Raw genomic sequence first — 16,757 nt, forward strand, 5'->3', positions numbered from 1 at the left:
TGACCGGGACAAATGATTTATTTTGATAATTTTGGCAAACAAACAGTGGTTAAAAAGCAGTGTTATTGCAGAACTTAGAATTTTATCTTTCAGATAAAAACAAAAATTATAGCGATAGCTGCCATAGAAGCCAAGATATCTCTCTTCCAAAATGGTGACTGTGTTCAAAATTCAATTTTGAGATATTGGCGGGAAATGCTTTGGCATATTTTTGAATTACCAAGACCAATAGCAACTTGATAAAATGAGTTATGACTGATTTTTGGCGTGAATGCACCGCTTCCCATCGACATGATTGTCCCTGCAACTGAGAAGAAAATTTTTTTAACAATGTTTGGCCGTTCCGCATGCTGCGTATGAAGCCATTTCGCAATCACCGCATGCCGCCGCACCACTAAAGGTATCTTCGATTTGGCCGCACTAGCTGCACTAGTTCAAGTAGTGCAGCACTGCCGTCCTTGTTTTGCCAGTGCTGCGCGAGCCGTCTGCACTTCTCTCCTCGTTTTGTAAAGGTGCAGGACTAGTTCTGCACGAGTTCTCGCCCATCCTGCATTCACTCCAGAGGAGGTGCACAAATAAGTGCAGCATGGCATACGCACCACTCGGCAAAGAGCAGACAACGCTGCAGATCGTTCTGCCACGGCCGCTCGATGGAAGCGCACTGGGTGTGGCCTGCTGCGTCGCGCCGCCGTCAATGGGCAAGCGCTTTCTTGGGGAGTTTACAGTTGCGCCCGCTATTTCTGCTGAGGGCACCACTGTTCGGGGACACGTCACCGCCGGGGTCGCCGGCTCTGAGCGCGCGGTTTGCTTCCTTTCTGGGCGGGTTCGCATCGTGTCTGCGTGGTAAACGCAAACGTTTTTCTGTGCGCGTGTGCAAGCATGTTAACGTTGAGACGGGATGCATTTATTTTTTAAGGCGAAAGCCGTTCTAGGCTCATGGAGCGAAAATCTGTGCGCAGAAGCTGTGCTTGTAATCTGTGCGTTGCATCTGTGCACTGGTGTGTCCGTCGCAAAAGTGGACGTGCAAGGAGGGAGATTAAGAATGAAAATTATTGATGGTGATAGGTAATCAATAAAAGTTATAAATAGACATTGATAGAGGTAATGACTAATAATGGTTAATAATGACTAAAATGATTTGTAATAACCAGTATATCAAATTACGACATGTAATGACTGCAATTGATTAGAAATGAGTAAAAGTGCTTAGCGATGTGTGGTAATGACTATAATAGCTAGGCAAGACTCATCATTACTGCTAATGACTACAAAATGACCAATATGTGAAACGATAGGTAATGACCACTGCTGCTTCTAAAGGAGTAACCTGCTTAGTTATGAGTGTTAAGAGCTACAATGACTACGCAGGCAGACTCATCATGACTGGGAAACGACCAATATATCAAACGACGACTTGAAACGACGAACTGTGGCAAACGATGAGAGGCAAATGATAGGAGAAGGGTAGGCTTTCGCCGTCCTCTGCTTAAGAGACATCCCTCTAATTTTATCTGCTGAGCTCGCTTCAGGCAAAGGCACCAGCAAGGAGTGAAAATACACTCGCTTCCTCTGAAATGAAAGCGGCGCTGAGGTTAAAAAGTCCAGATGCTGAAGCACAATGCCCTATCAGCTGCCATTGAATTTGCTACAAGGGGCAGCACATTGGACTTGTTGGTGATTAATTATAGGTTAACAGTGCAAAGGGTGCAGCGGTGGCGTAGCAGTAGAACATCTGCCTCGCATGCAAGAGGACCGGGGCTCAAATCCCGGTGCCGCGCAATTCTCCACCGGATGAAAAAAAAATAAAAAATCCGCGTGTCGATGGAACTGCATACACAGGTTTGGGGTGCGACCTGATGCCGGTGAACACCTCCGGAAACGCACTCCCTCACCAGAGCAGGAGTTGGCCACCCTGGTGCAGTAATTGGCCGTAACCTCCTATTATAAGCTCCATAAAACCCCGGCCCTCAGTCACCAGCGGCTGCGGAACAACTGACCACGGCGGCGGTCAGACCTGTGCTAAGAAAGCCTTGCTCCGCTGGACAGGCTGCCATTGGAAACTGACCCTGGCAACGTTTAATGCTAGAACCCTAGCTAGTGAAGCTAGTTTAGCAGTGCTGTAAGAGGAACTCGAGGGCATGAAATGGAATGTCACAGGGCTTAGTGAAGTTGGGAGGCCGAATGAGGCATATACTGTACTGCAGGATGGGCATGTACTGTGTTATCGAGGTTTACCAGAGAGGCGACAACTAGGAGTAGGTTTCCTTGTCAATAAGTATATAGCGGGTAATATAGATGAATTCTATAGTATTAATGAGAGGGTTGCAGGCATCGTAATTAGGCTTAATAAGCGGTATAAACTGAAGGCTGTACAGGCCTATGCACCCACATGTAGCTATGATGACCAGGCAGTTGAAAGCTTCTATGAAGATGTAGAATCAGCAATGCGAAAAGTAAAGACGCAGTATACTGTACTATTGGGCGACTTCAATGCCAAGGTAGGGAAAAAACAGGCAGGAGACAAGGCAGTAGGTGACTATGGCATTGGTTCTAGACATATCAGGGGGGAGTTACTAGTTGAGTTTGCAGAGCGCAATAACTTACGAATCATGAATACCTTCTTCAACAAACGGAAGAACCAGAAATGGACATGGAAAAGTCCTAATGGGGAGACTAAAAATGAAATCGACTTCATAATGTGTTCAACCCCCGCCATTATGCAAGATGTAGAGGTAATCGGGAAAGTGCGATGCAGTGACCACAGGATGGTGAGGTCACGAATTAGCCTAAATCTGAAGAAGGAACGCAACAGATTAGTAAGAAAGAAACCCATCAATGAATTAGCGGTGAGGGGGAGGGCAGAAGAGTTCAGGATCTCGCTACAGAATAGGTATTCAGCTCTAACTGAGGATGGCGAACTTACCCTAGAGGCAAGGAACAATAATTTCAGAGATATCATTACTGAGTGCGCGGTAGAAGTAGGCGGTAGGATAGTTAGAGAGGATACCGGTAAGCTGTCTAAGGAGACGAAAGATTTGATTAAGAAACGCCAGAGTATGAAAGCTTCCAATCCAACAGACCAGATCGAATTGGCCGAGATATCAAAGCTAAACAATAAGCGCAAGGTGGCCGATATAAGGAAGTATAACATGGAGAAAATTGAGCATGCTGTAAAGAACGGGGGAAGCCTTAAAGCGGAAAAGAAGAAATTAGGCATAGGCAAAAACCAGATGTATTCAATAAGGGACAAGGCGGGCAACGTCATCACTAATATGGACAAGATAGTCAAAGTAGCCAAGGAGTTCTATACAGATCTCCACAATAGCCAAAGTAGTCAGGACCGTAATGAGATTGGCGGTAGGGAAAAACAGTCAGACGTTCCACCAGTGACGAAGGACGAGGTCAAGAAAGCACTAGAAACTATGAAAAGGGGGAAATCAGCGGGAGAGGATCAGATAACTACAGATTTGCTGAAGGACGGGGGGGACATCGTGCTAGAAAAACTGGCCACCCTGTATACGCAGTGCCTGGTGTCATCGACGGTACCGGAACCATGGAAGAATGCAAACATTATCCTCATTCACAAGAAAAGGGACTCTAAGGACCTTAAAAATTACAGACCAATCAGCTTACTGTCTGTTACGTATAAGGTATTTACTAAGGTAATCGCTAATAGAATCAGGACAACCTTAGACTGCAATCAAGCAAAGGATCAAGCAGGGTTTCGGAAACGGTACTCTACTATCGATCATATCCATACCATCAATCAGGTGATAGAAAAATGCTCGGAATATAACCAGCCCTTATACATAGCATTCATTGATTACGAAAAAGCATTTGACTCAGTTGAAACCTCGGCGGTGATGCAGGCATTGCGAAATCAGGGGGTAGACGAGCCATACGTGAAAGTGCTGGAAGATATATATAGTGGCTGCACAGCAACCATAGTTCTGCATAAAGAAAGTAACAAAATTCCCATAAAGAAAGGTGTTAGGCAAGGAGACACAATCTCCCCAGTACTATTCACAGCTTGTTTAGAGGAAGTATTCAGAGACTTGGAATGGGAGCAGTTAGGGATAAGGGTAGATGGAGAATACCTCAGTAATCTGCGATTTGCTGATGACATTGCCTTGCTAAGCAATTCGGGGGATGAACTGCAAATAATGATTGATGATCTAGACAGGAAAAGTAGAAAGGTAGGCTTGAAAATCAATATGCAGAAGACTAAGGTAATGTTCAATAGCCTCGGGAAGGAACAGCAGTTTACATTAGGTAGCGAAATACTGGAAGTAGTAGGCGAATATGTCTACTTAGGACAGGTAGTAACCGCAGATCTGGACCATGAAAAGGAAATAACAAGAAGAATAAGATTGGGATGGAGCGCATTTGGCAAGCACTCGCAGATTATGACTAGCAGCTTACCGATATCGCTCAAGAGGAAAGTATACAACAGTTGCATCTTGCCTGTACTCACCTATGGGGCTGAAACGTGGAGGCTAACCAAGAGAGTTCTACTTAAGTTGAGGACAACCCAGAGGGCTATGGAACGAAAAATGGTAGGGGTAACATTAAGAGATAGAAAGCGTGCAGAGTGGGTCAGAGAAATAACTCAAGTTACCGACATTCTAGTAGAAATTAAGAAGAAGAAATGGACATGGGCAGGACATGTAGTGCGAAGAGAGGATAACCGATGGTCGCTGAGGGTAACAAACTGGATTCCAAGGGAAGGAAAGCGTAGCAGGGGGCGGCAGAAAGTTAGGTGGGCGGATGAGATTAAGAAGTTCGCAGGGGTCAAGTGGATGCAGCTTGCACAGAACCGGGTTAAGTGGAGAAATATGGGAGAGGCCTTCGCCCTGCAGTGGGTATAATCAGGCTGATGATGATGATGATGATGAACAGTGCAAACAACGTGACAGGAACACAAGTGAAGAGGACGGCACAACCGCGCAAGTTGTGTCATCCTCTTTTCCCGTGTTCCCGTCACATTGTTTAACCTATTCAGTTACCAGGGAGCTGGCCAGTTAACTAGGATTTTTAACGATGTGTTGTGAAGCAGATAAACACGATGAGGTAGCACCAGAAGCTTTTCTCGCAGGTTATGTTGCGAGGACATATCAGAAACAGGTACGAAGGGAAGTTTTTTTATATAAGCATATAATTTGTTCTAAATTTTGCCGCGCTAGTCTGAGTGGCCTTGCAAGCAAAGGAGCCTGTGCATACAACATTTGTTTATACTCTTGAGACTGTTTGGGCCGACGTGATAAAGTGAAAAAACCCAGTTCCAATAAAAATCCGGCGCCCTTTCTGTCGGCGGAAAGTCGGAAAAATAGCTCTCTGGTAAGAGGCACTTTAGTTGGTGATATAGCCAGACACCTTCGGCGCAATGAGAACACATGACATGTTCAATGTGGCAGGAGCTGCCAAACAAGAGAGAGAACGGGAATTGTTGAAAGTGGGACCCTTAGTCAGGCATGCTATACTCCTATAGGGCACGTTCGTAGGCTTCGGTAAAGAGGGGCTTTATATAGCTATGTGTAGGGTGCTATTTCATACAATGCGGCGGCTTAAGGATGCATTCTAATGATATGCGACAGAGGCAGCAATTACGGGATACGGTGAATAGGCAGGTAGCAAAGTGCGGCTAGTACTCCAACGGCTCTGCAAGGAGATTCAAGAACCGCAAGTTTTGTTTACCACTGCTTAAGGCAACATGCCAGTCGTGCAACAGCCTGTTGCAGGAAATACGAGTCAACTGGACCAGTCACAGGTCAATGAAAACCAAGGACAATGGAGGCTTCATGTACCCCGCAAAGGAAGTAATCAAGCTTTGTCAGCTTACGAGCACCTTCATTAACAGGATGATGAAGTCTGAAAACGTCCGGTGAAGTAGCAAGCTGTGTAAACTTTTGATTTCCTCATTTTTTCTCACTGTACACAGTACCTGCAGCTCATCTATGAAAACAATGATCATGCCCAGCTGAGGCGATATGCAAGGTATCGTTAAGTTGCTGCACCCACAGATAGCGCGCTGGGCTGGAAATGTGAACTCAACAGTAGAGCGACATTTAAGGCTATGGCATAAACCTCTTCAAGAAAGGTTTTCCATCTGCGATTGGTAATTTTCTTCCTTTTTTGTGTGTTCATTTAATAAGCGTACTCGGCTGCAGTTGCGCTCTGCAGCGTGAACATTCTTGCGATCGCAGCTAAGAGTTTCACAACAGGAACACTCGATGCGCGTTCTTCCATTGAAAATCAAAAACCAGCAAAATTGTATGGGTTTACGAGCAGCCAATAAAAAAAAGCATTTGACTCAGTTGAAACCTCGGCGGTGATGCAGGCATTGCGAAATCAGGGGGTAGACGAGCCGTACGTGAAGGTGCTGGAAGATATATATAGTGGATGCACAGCAACCATAGTTCTGCACAAAGAAAGTAACAAAATTCCCATAAAGAAAGGTGTTAGGCAAGGAGACACAATCTCCCCAGTGCTATTCATAGCTTGCTTAGAGGAAGTATTAAGAGACTTGGAATGGGAGCAGCTAGGGATAAGGGTAGATGGAGAATACCTCAGTAATCTGCAATTTGCTGATGACATTGCCTTGCTAAGCAACTCGGGGGATGAACTGCAAATAATGATTGGTGACCTAGACAGTAAAAGTAGAAAGACAGGCTTGAAAATCAATATGCAGAAGACTAAGGTAATGTTCAACAGCCTCGGGAAAGAACAGCAGTTTTGTTCAACAGCCTCGGGAAGGAACAGCAGTTTGCATTAGGTAGCGAAATACTGGAAGTAGTGGATGAATATGTCTACTTAGGACAGGTAGTAACCGCAGATCCGGACCATGAAAAGGAAGTAACAAGAAGAATAAGATTGGGATGGAGCGCATTTGGCAAGCACTCGCAGATTATGACTAGCAGCTTACCGGTATCGCTCAAGAGGAAAGTATACAACAGTTGCATCTTGCCTGTACTCACCTATGGGGCTGAAACGTGGAGGCTAACCAAGAGAGTTCTACTTAAGTTGAGGACAACCCAGAGGGCTATGGAACGAAAAATGGTAGGGGTAACATTAAGAGATAGAAAGCGTGCAGAGTGGGTCAGAGAAATAACTCAAGTTACCAACATTCTAGTGGAAATTAAGAAGAAGAAATGGACATGGGCAGGACATGTAGTGCGAAGAGAGGATAACCGATGGTCGCTGAGGGTAACAAACTGGATTCCAAGGGAAGGAAAGCGTAGCAGGGGGCGGCAGAAAGTTAGGTGGGCGGATGAGATTAAGAAGTTTGCAGCGGTCAAGTGGATGCAGCTAGCACAGAACCATGTTAAGTGGAGAAATATGGGAGAGGCCTTCGCCCTGCAGTGGGTATAGTCAGGCTGATGATGATGATGATGTTTCAACTAGCCCAGTCTCAAGCACTTTTTTGCTAGATCAGTTTTAATCTAAGACCACTAGCTCAATTATGATTACATTTTGTGAAGTCAGGAGAGAAACTGCATCTGTGTGCAAAGTTTCATGAGATTCTACCCACAACCCAAGAAGTCATTCTGTTATTTTGCGCAAAAAACACGACACAAAAGAAAAGAGGTAGACAGGACAAGCGCTTACTAACAACTCAAGTTTTTATTGACGGAACATTTGCTTAAGTATATTGGCCAGTCTGGGAGGTGCCTTAATGATAGGCCTCAGCCTATCATGTCAGGAACAATTCGGGTAGCAAAATGATTGACCATATTCGGAATTGCCGCAACTGCACTCCTGCGCTCGAAAAAACGTCAGTACTGCGCCGGTCCAAGACTCAACTTGGAAGAGAGATAATTGAGGCTAATGAGATAGAAAAATCGGGTAACTCGTGTGCCAGCAATCCTTCAATTTTGCTCTCAAAAAAAGAATTCAGTTATCTTGCGCAGAATTAAAACTCGAAGCATGCATTCACTCGTGCGATGATGGGATCTGTGCTGATCTGATATGTATGCGAAGTCCCTTAAAAAATAACAGAATGCTTAGGCACCAACTAGCCTGCAAAAGCGTACTCCCAAGAAGTCAGTTTTAGGAACTTCGTCCCCTACTTGCTTCATCTGTTGGTGTGGACAGAAATAATTAAAAAATACTTATCAACACCAAGCATATCTCAAGTATTATTTTGTCGCATATGTTCTAGCAGTCACATTCGGCTCGGTCCCGCAAGATTGGAAGGTAGGTAAGGTCATTTCAGTCCCAAAAAAAAGTCCTTCACAATCACCCAGTAACTACCGCTCTAGATCTCTTACTTGTGTTTGCTCAAAACTAATGGAGCACTCACATGTTATAAAATTTCTAATATCTTGTAATTTCTTCCATCGAAACCAGCATGGATTTCGAAAAGGTCGTTCTTGCGAGACACAGCATTATTCATAAATGATCTTAGTTCTAGTGTCGATATTAGCATTCCAGTAGATGCAATACTTTTAGACTTCGAAAAAGCCCTCGACAAACTTCCACACAAAAGGTTATTTTTAAAACTTTCCTGCCTTAATCTCGATTCCCACATTTGTGATTTTTTGACTAACAGACAGCAATTTGTTCGTGCTTTGCTTCTTCCAGGTCTCCCGTACATTCTGGCGTGCCTTAGGGCACCGTCCTCGGTCCTCTACTTTTTCTAATATATATAAATGACATCACTTCAACCATTTCATCTACCATTCGCCTATTTACCGACGACTGTGTTATCGCCCTATTAACAATAGCAACGATGTTTTTGCTCTCCAAACTGACCTTTTATGTATCGAATATTGGTGTAAAACATGGTTGATGTCCTTAAATATCAAGAAAACGTCAATTTCTTTTCATTGTCAACACTTCTAACTATGTATTCTCTGGTGTCGTTATTTCTTCTATGTCCTCATGTAAGTACCTTGGAATTAACATATCGCATGACCTTTCTTGGACTGCCCATATTACAGTGATTGCTAATGAAGCTAACCGTGTACTTTCTTACTTACGACATAGTTTACCATTAACTTCCTGTTCTGTTAAGTCTCTCGCCTACATAACATGAGTTTTTCATAAGCAGGAATATGCATGCGCAGTTTGGGACCCTCACAATTCTTATTTGACTAAAACACTTGAACCAGTTCAGAACCACGCTGCTAGATTCATCCACTCAGATTACTCTTATTGTTCTAGTGTCACTGCCATGAAATCTAAAACTAACCTACTCGACCTCAAGACTCAGCGCAAAATATACAGACTTAGCCTCTTTCATAAATTCTATCGCTCATCCCTCGCAAATATTAAACCAGCTTATCACATCTCCCTTCGCACCAGCCACGCCAAAGCAGTTTATCTACCTCACGCACGTACTACTGTGCACCTGCATTCCATTTTTGTTCAAACTGCAATCGACTACAATGGCCTGCCTGCCGAAGCCGCACTGCATACCAGTAATATTTATTTTAAAAACCTAATCGAAAATTGTTTTTTAAACCAAAGTGTCTCTGTTTGTATTGATAATTTGTATTGCCTTGTATTTCCCCTCATGTAATACCCCTATCTGGGGCAATTGAGATGTATAAGAAATAAATAAAAATGAAGCAGCGCGCAACAAAACATTGAAGATTTTTTCAAATCAATTGCCGAGGCCAAATAAGTGTGTAAAAATAACTTTTCTTATTTTCCTTAATCTCTTTTTTCGAACTTTTTTGTGGTCCCTGTGAGGTCCGAATAAACGATCAGCAACTGTATTTAATAGAAAATCATCTAGTCAGCAGCTTGAAGAGGCTGTGTGGGCTTCTGAAATCATTAGAAAATGTTAAAAAATATTTGGTCACCTTGCACCCAATTTTTATAATTTGTGTTCACGTCACAAACAAAAATTTGTTATTCGAAGACCTGTGAAAAAAAAGTCGGTTGCGCGCAGCACTCACCATTGACTGGCTTCAGTGACCTGGGCGGAGCGGTTGCCTTGTCTGAGCCCTTGGGTAGTTCTTCCCTCTCCTTGCGTTTCCGTTCCTCCCTCAACCTGCCACACAAGAGCCATGCTCAAAGTCAGACACCACACCAACAACAAAAAAAAGTATGCATTTAAACCAAGAGTTCCATATGGCGATCCCCTGGTTATTTACAAGGTTTCTCAGTTCTCCAATGCCATGCAATAAGGTGCTTCGGGAGTTGTCCTATGCTGATGACTGACCATCTTTTATCTGGTGGAATGATATGAAAGTTCCATTATCAAAGTGCCAGCCTCATCGCCGCATGCAAATGAAAGCGTCCACCTTCGAAGCTCTGAAGCAAAAAATATTTGGACATAGAAAACATGACATGGAATTGTTTCTCGCAGATGCATGCATGATTGCACAGCCAATGGCTCTGCAAGGTTCCTGGGGCTGACCTAGAGCAAAAAACCTAGCAGTCTAACCTGGCCATGGATCTTCCAACTTCACCTCCGTGGCTCAAGTTGTTAAGCAGTCACGCTATCAGTTTTCTCCACATTTTGAATGATGGGATTTTACTGTAAGCATTTCCAGAGTTGATTTCATGTCCATTCATATTATTTGGAAGGGTGAAGGCACAGGTAAATCATCTTGGAAAGCAAAAAAGCGCACTTCAAAACACAGTGCTGACTTCAATTGGTTTTTTATTACTGAGCGACACAATACATATGTACGAAAAGTGGGCAGGAAAGAATTGATAACAGCTGCTGAGCTTGCACGTGGCGGTAAGACAACCAACGCAAAGTTAAAAGGCACACAATAACAAAACAGGTCAAAACAATGCAGAACGGCAAAGCAAAAAAGGGAAATAAAAATAGTTACAGATGACACGAAGATACCAAGACTAAAATAGAAAAAAAGAGCCAAAGAGTGGCAGAGTCAATGCACCGGTGGTGCGAAAGCCCAGTTAGTCACCAGGCACTGTTCGTTCCCTGCCAAGTTGATGTCGTCTATAAGATTGCCCCAAGCTGTGGCAAGGCCTACGTGGGGCAAACTGGGCGTTGCCTAAACAAACGTCTTATGGAACACTCAAACAGTGTTTACAATACTGCAAAAAGAAACCTAGGTGTTCACTGCCTAAAATGTCCCTCTCGGTCCTGTGAGCCATCCCTTCATAAATGCACTGTCATTGCGAGAAATGCATATCAGGTGACACGCGAAATCATATAAGCCGCTCACATTCTAAAGCTAGCTCAAAATTGTGTTAGCACACTCTCAATAGCCCTGACTAAACGCGAATTAGAATATTTGAACCAGGCACACAGTAGTTTTAATGTTTAGATTCCGGTGTACACTCTTCAGCTTTTAGCCTTGGTTGTTTTAGGTATTCTGTTTTTAATACCCTTTTGGTCTTAATTGCCATTTTGGCTTTTTTATCGCTCTTATTGCCCCTTTTGGCTCTTTTTTCGCTCTTATTGCCCTTGTGGCTCTTTTATCGCTCTTAATGCCCCTTTTGGCTCTTTTTTTCGATTTTAGTCTTGGTATCTTCGGATCGTGTCATCTGTAACTGTTCTTACCTATTGGCCTTTCCCTTTTTTGCTTCTTCACAGCTTTGCCGTTCTGCCTTGTTTTGACCTGTTTTGCTATCGTGTGCCTTTAACTTTGCATTCGTTGTCTTTCCACTACGTAGAAGCTCAGCAGCTGTTATGAATTTTTTCCCGCCCACTTTTCGTACATATGTACTGTGTCGCTCACTAATAAAAAACCAGTTGAAATCAGCGCTGTGTTGTTGTTCCCATTCTGTGTCTGTGTTTTGAGGTGCGCTGTTTTGCTTGCCAAAATATTATTTGGTTTTCATTCTGCATTTTCCTTTGGAGCTTTCAGGCAAAAACTGCATGTAACAAAAAATCAGGACTATTAGCTTTGCCTCTTAAAATCCATCAAATGATGGCACAAAATAGACCACACAAACGTGTTTTGAGCTTATTTCCGGACATTTATTATTACAATGATCCTGTTTTCTAATCTTCCCTCCAAATCTCTTTCCACACCCATGCCATTTAAAACTGCCAACAGAACCGGTTTTCAAAGTAAGACATCAGCTCATTTCAGCTCGAACAACCCTCCCGAAACGCCAAGAGGTGCCCATCTGTAAGTTCATTTTTCCTTCTGAAGAGATTCACTGCCTCTCCAAGCTCACGTCATGGCATGTGGGATGCTGACGTGGTGTATTGCTGCAAACTGTGACATAATCATAATGCGGGCTACTGCTAAGACAAAACATTAAGAGGCACGATCAGACTGGGCAGTGGTCTGTGAGCTGAGGATCATCTCTGAATTAAAGCCGTGTTTGTTCCTGTCATCAGTCCGAAGTTAGAGCCTTTCACAGGTGACGGCGGTAAAGACTGGGAGGAGTATTAGAAAGACTGGAGGAGTACAGTAAAACCTTGTTAATTTGAAGTCATTGAGACCTGAGAAAGTGTTCCAATTAAACAGATTTTCAAATTAACAGGACATCACAAAAAATCTTGCCAAGCAAAAATTTCATAGCGAGAGCATTCTACGTGTACCCCTCTTCCCTTATTTTCCACCTAACAGTCATCAATGAAAGTATGTGGTGAGTCGTTATCATGATGTCAACTTTTTTGCACTGATCGCTTAAAAGGGGTTTGCTGGAATCACACGTTCCAATGGTTTTGTGGCAGCGGACAGCACAAGTCCAAAGGCGACATGGTAAAATGAACGTACTGAAAATTACGCTTGCACAACCGGATGGGCCGAGCAAGCCACAGCTCGCCCTTCTGTCAAAGCCGCTGGCATTCTGCCAAGTATTCCCGCACACATGCACCCCCGCACCAGTGATGTTATAATGCCTTTTTCAGTCGACATTACGGATCTTCACTATTCACTTCCACACGACAAGCTTCTGTTGTGTGTTGAAAGTTGTATCGATGCGTTCGGGTCCGTAATCTTTCAGCATTCTTGTGACATCTCGGTGAGCGGCTTCTTGGAACTTTTGACAGTTTACCTTAGCTCAACTTTCGTTTCATGGGATGAAAGCATTTTTATTCAAAAAGAGCAGAGTGTGCATTGGCTCTTGCATTGCACCAATATTAAGTGATATATATCTCGCTCATCATGACCAACTGTTAGAACAGCAGCAATCTTCATCAGCTGCTGTGAAGATTTTCAGGTTCATCAATGATTACTTAATCCTTTTGGCTAGTAATGAACATACTTTTCAGAGCTCAGTTTCAGAAGTGCTTTCTTTCTTTGAACAGTGCCTCTCTCCCCTTGTTTTGACCCAAGAGGTACCGGCTAAGGGATCTTTCCAATGCAGCAGCTGACGTCAGAAGACGTATGCGCCATGATGCTATCGCTGCGCAGCATCTTGGTGCGGAAGGACAAGCTAATGAGTAATTTTTTCCTTTTTAATTCTCAGTGGCATAAGTGGGAGGAGGGGGTTCATTACATAAGTAATCAAGATTCCTGTTAACCCTTTAAGCCATGGTGCATCATTAAAATACATGGCATAGATCAAGGTTTTGCACCGTCGCCCCATCAAGGGCACGGAGCAAGAATAGTCATGTCTTAGAATATGTAGTGCCACTACTATGAGCGGCAGATATGCCAGCACCTCCACTGTGTGCTACTTTGGCCACGGCCAGGCTGGAGAGAGGACAAGAGTACCTGAACCGCTCCTTCCAGATCTGCTGTGCCTTGACCAACGCTGGTGTACCTGCCAACCTCAGTTCAGTTCAGTTGTCATTCAGTCGTGTCCGACTCTTCGTGACCCTATGGACCATATCACGCCACGCTTTCCGGTCTCTCACTATCTTCCTAACATCACATAACTTCATCTGCAACGCCTCGAGGATGCCATCTAACCATCGCAATCGCTGCCTACCCCTTCTCCGGTGACCCTCAACCTTTCCCAACATCAAATCTTTCTCCAGCGACTCCTCTCTTCTCATCACCAACCTACCAACATAAAAATTCGGGAGACCGCCGCGACAGGGGGGGGGGGGGGGGGGGCTTTTTTTTAGTTTAGCAGGTCACAAATTATTAAGGCTAACAAAATTGGAAAGGGCCCACTAGTTTCTTTTCTGCAGCACGAACATAGTTCTTATGATTTTGTGAAACGATGTGTATCTTGTTGTTGTTGCGACCGTAGGAAGAAGAAAAAGAAAATGCATGGGCCTGCTACTACCTCTGTAGCTGAGCCTTGATGTCGTTCTTGCCGCCATGCAAAACACACATGATAGGCGCACGTGGTACAGAATTCATACTTGTCACATTTTCACGAATTGTCAAAGCACAGAAACTCAGTCGTGTACAATTTCCGAAATACTTGCAAGTATTCCTCGGCTTTCGAAAGCGCCACCGATCATTCCAATTCGGGGAAACACAAAGAGTAGTTGGGCGTTCCGCATTTCACTCAACGACCTGAGAAAGCCAACTGAAGCGTAGCACGGCTAGCGCACCCATGATCATATAACGACTCGACTACTAAATACGCGCCAGCCTGAGACGAGCCAATCCAGAAAGTATAATATGGTAGCGCCTGTCGGTTGCTCACATTCGTGGTAGTGCCAGCGGCAGCTACCTCGATTCAAAGTGAATGCTGGTAACTAACTGCTCCCGCGCTGCTTTCTGGCATGTCTCTATTATGGAACGTTATAAAATTATAGCTATAGCGTGCAAAAAAAAAATTTAAAAAATTAGAAAACACTGGGCAGAGGCAGCCACTTTTCGGGACATTTGAGGTCGCATCCGTACAATCCAAAGATCTAATCAAAATTCGGGAGAGTTGGCACCCTAGCGAAGCGCCGCGAATATCGACGGCTGTGTTGCTGTGAAGCATGCCTTCACCACTGCAGGAGTGCGCATCAGCAGTTGGCAAGCCATACCATACCAGAGTGGTTTTTCTGTGCTGGAGCTCTAGGGCTATGGTACTACGGCATTTTAAGCATAACCATCGCTTTGCGGCACCACTTCGCGGCTCCGAGGTGGTGCCACTTCATTGGTTTGCAGCAAAATTGTGATCGAGTATTACAGGGAAGCCCTCAAAACCTTCGAATTAACAGGGCTGGTGCAGGCCATCACTCTGAACTGTATAGTTAAATTTACATTAGAAATTACGGGACCACAGAAATTCTTACAATAATCCGGGATTTCAAATATGCAAGTTCGAATTATTGAGACTTTACTGTATTTCATGGCTAATGAAGTGCCTCAAGACAGGAAAAAAACTGTGTTCCTGAGTGGATACGGCCTGCCTACGTACACATTCCTGCGAAGGTTGTTACTCTACAAGGCCATCGGAAACCTCGCTCAGCAGATGCCTTGAGCTTCTGACTAACCACTACTTGCCCCGTACATAGGTACGATTTCTATTACTGAGCATAAAAGCCTGGGGGATACATAAAGGAATTTCTAGCCCGCTGCGTCAGCTGGCCTATGGCTGCAATTTCAGTGGTGAGCTCAACAATAACTTGCCCAAATGGCTGGTGCATGGCATCAACAACAATGCGATGCACAGAAGGTTGTTAGAAGATTCCGACTTGACACTGAGAAAAGCTGTGACGATAGTGACAAGCATGGAAGCAGCGGCGTGAAAAGCAGCAGCAAGCGCCACAGCGATGAACCACATGACTGAAAGGGGGGAGTGGCAGAGGGCCCCTGTAATGCAATGCATTCAAAAGAAGACTGAAAATGTGCAGGTTTGCGCTATTTTAAGTGTGGACAACAGGGCCACATTGCTTAGATGTGCACAGCCAAAGAACCTGTCCAAACAGCAGAATCTCACAATTACAGTTGATCCGAATTTCTGGATGATACGAATTTCAGAAGTGTCCCAGAAGGTCTACATGGCACAGAATATTGTTATATTCAGTTTCGTTTTCAATTTGAATTCTTTATTCCCCAGGGGGTGTTTCTGTTTTCGTTATATATATGTGTGTATGTGTGAATAAACGTGTTGTGTTCTTTCGGGACAGCTGGACTCTGCTTCCACCTTCGAAAACACCACATTGGCGACGAGGATGCTGTGAACCTACCCCTACCTACTCCAACCCCGCCGCACCATCCGGATCCGTCGCCATGAACTTCACCGGGCTTGCTCCGCCCGTTCTTCCTTCCGACGCCCGGCCGTCCGTCATTGCCAGGGGAGCAATGGGAGCAGATGTTCAGCGTGTACCGTATTTACTCGCATAATCCTCGCACTTTTTTTCGCAGAAAATCGGTGCGAAGTTAGGGGGTGCGATAATTACGCGGGGAAAATTTTTGAACAATGCTTTGGAGTGCTGAAAGCAAATGTAAATAGGCTGTGAACCGGGGTTCTCAAGCCAGCTATTGTAAATTTAACCAAAACTTCAATTGCAAGCAGGACTTACGTTTGTAATAAAACCACAGAGACGACAAACACTAGCTGCAGAAACACTTTATTTGCGAAGGCTGGCCGCCCGCAACATCACCATCACTCAGAGTCCGCGGAGTCCACGTCGACATTGCCATCGCTATCGCTGGTCGCAGTTCATACAAGAAGTGTATGCAGATAATGAGGCAGTGATAGTATGGGAGACGGAAACAACAAAACCAGCAAAAATAAAAAGGGGGCTTAGGCAAGGGTGCCCACTGTCACCGCTGCTTTTCATGATATACATGAGCCAAATGGAAAGGCGCCTGGAGGAAAGTAATAAGGGATTCGATGCAAGCTATATGCAGGGAGGACAGAAAGTAACACAAGTTCTACCAGGATTGATGTATGCGGATGACATTGTACTGCTGGCAGATAAGAGGGATGGGTTGCAGGAGCTGCTTAAGATCTGTGGAGAAGAGGGCAAAAAG

The 16,757-nt window shown here is 44.4% G+C and overlaps 1 protein-coding gene across 5 annotated transcripts in view; it reads right to left on the reverse strand.

Annotated features, from left to right (window-relative positions):
- LOC146172058 (ubiquitin carboxyl-terminal hydrolase 8-like) overlaps nucleotides 1-16,757 on the reverse strand; it is a 469,773-nt gene that overhangs the window by 144,118 nt on the left and 308,898 nt on the right. For 4 of the 5 annotated variants that reach the window (XM_084586092.1, XM_084586094.1, XM_084586091.1 and 1 more), the window contains 2 exons: nucleotides 9,903-9,997; nucleotides 600-836 (listed from right to left, as the gene is read on the reverse strand). In XM_084586092.1, the coding sequence (XP_084442218.1) occupies nucleotides 600-836; nucleotides 9,903-9,997 (332 nt within the window). The remainder of the gene's footprint in view (nucleotides 1-599; nucleotides 837-9,902; nucleotides 9,998-16,757) is intronic. The other variant, XM_084586093.1, reaches the window with a different exon arrangement.

The sequence above is a fragment of the Amblyomma maculatum genome, unplaced genomic scaffold, assembly GCF_055883805.1.
Source record: "Amblyomma maculatum isolate TAMU_Amacu unplaced genomic scaffold, ASM5588380v1 scaffold_14, whole genome shotgun sequence".
NCBI classification, from domain to species: Eukaryota; Metazoa; Arthropoda; class Arachnida; order Ixodida; family Ixodidae; genus Amblyomma; species Amblyomma maculatum.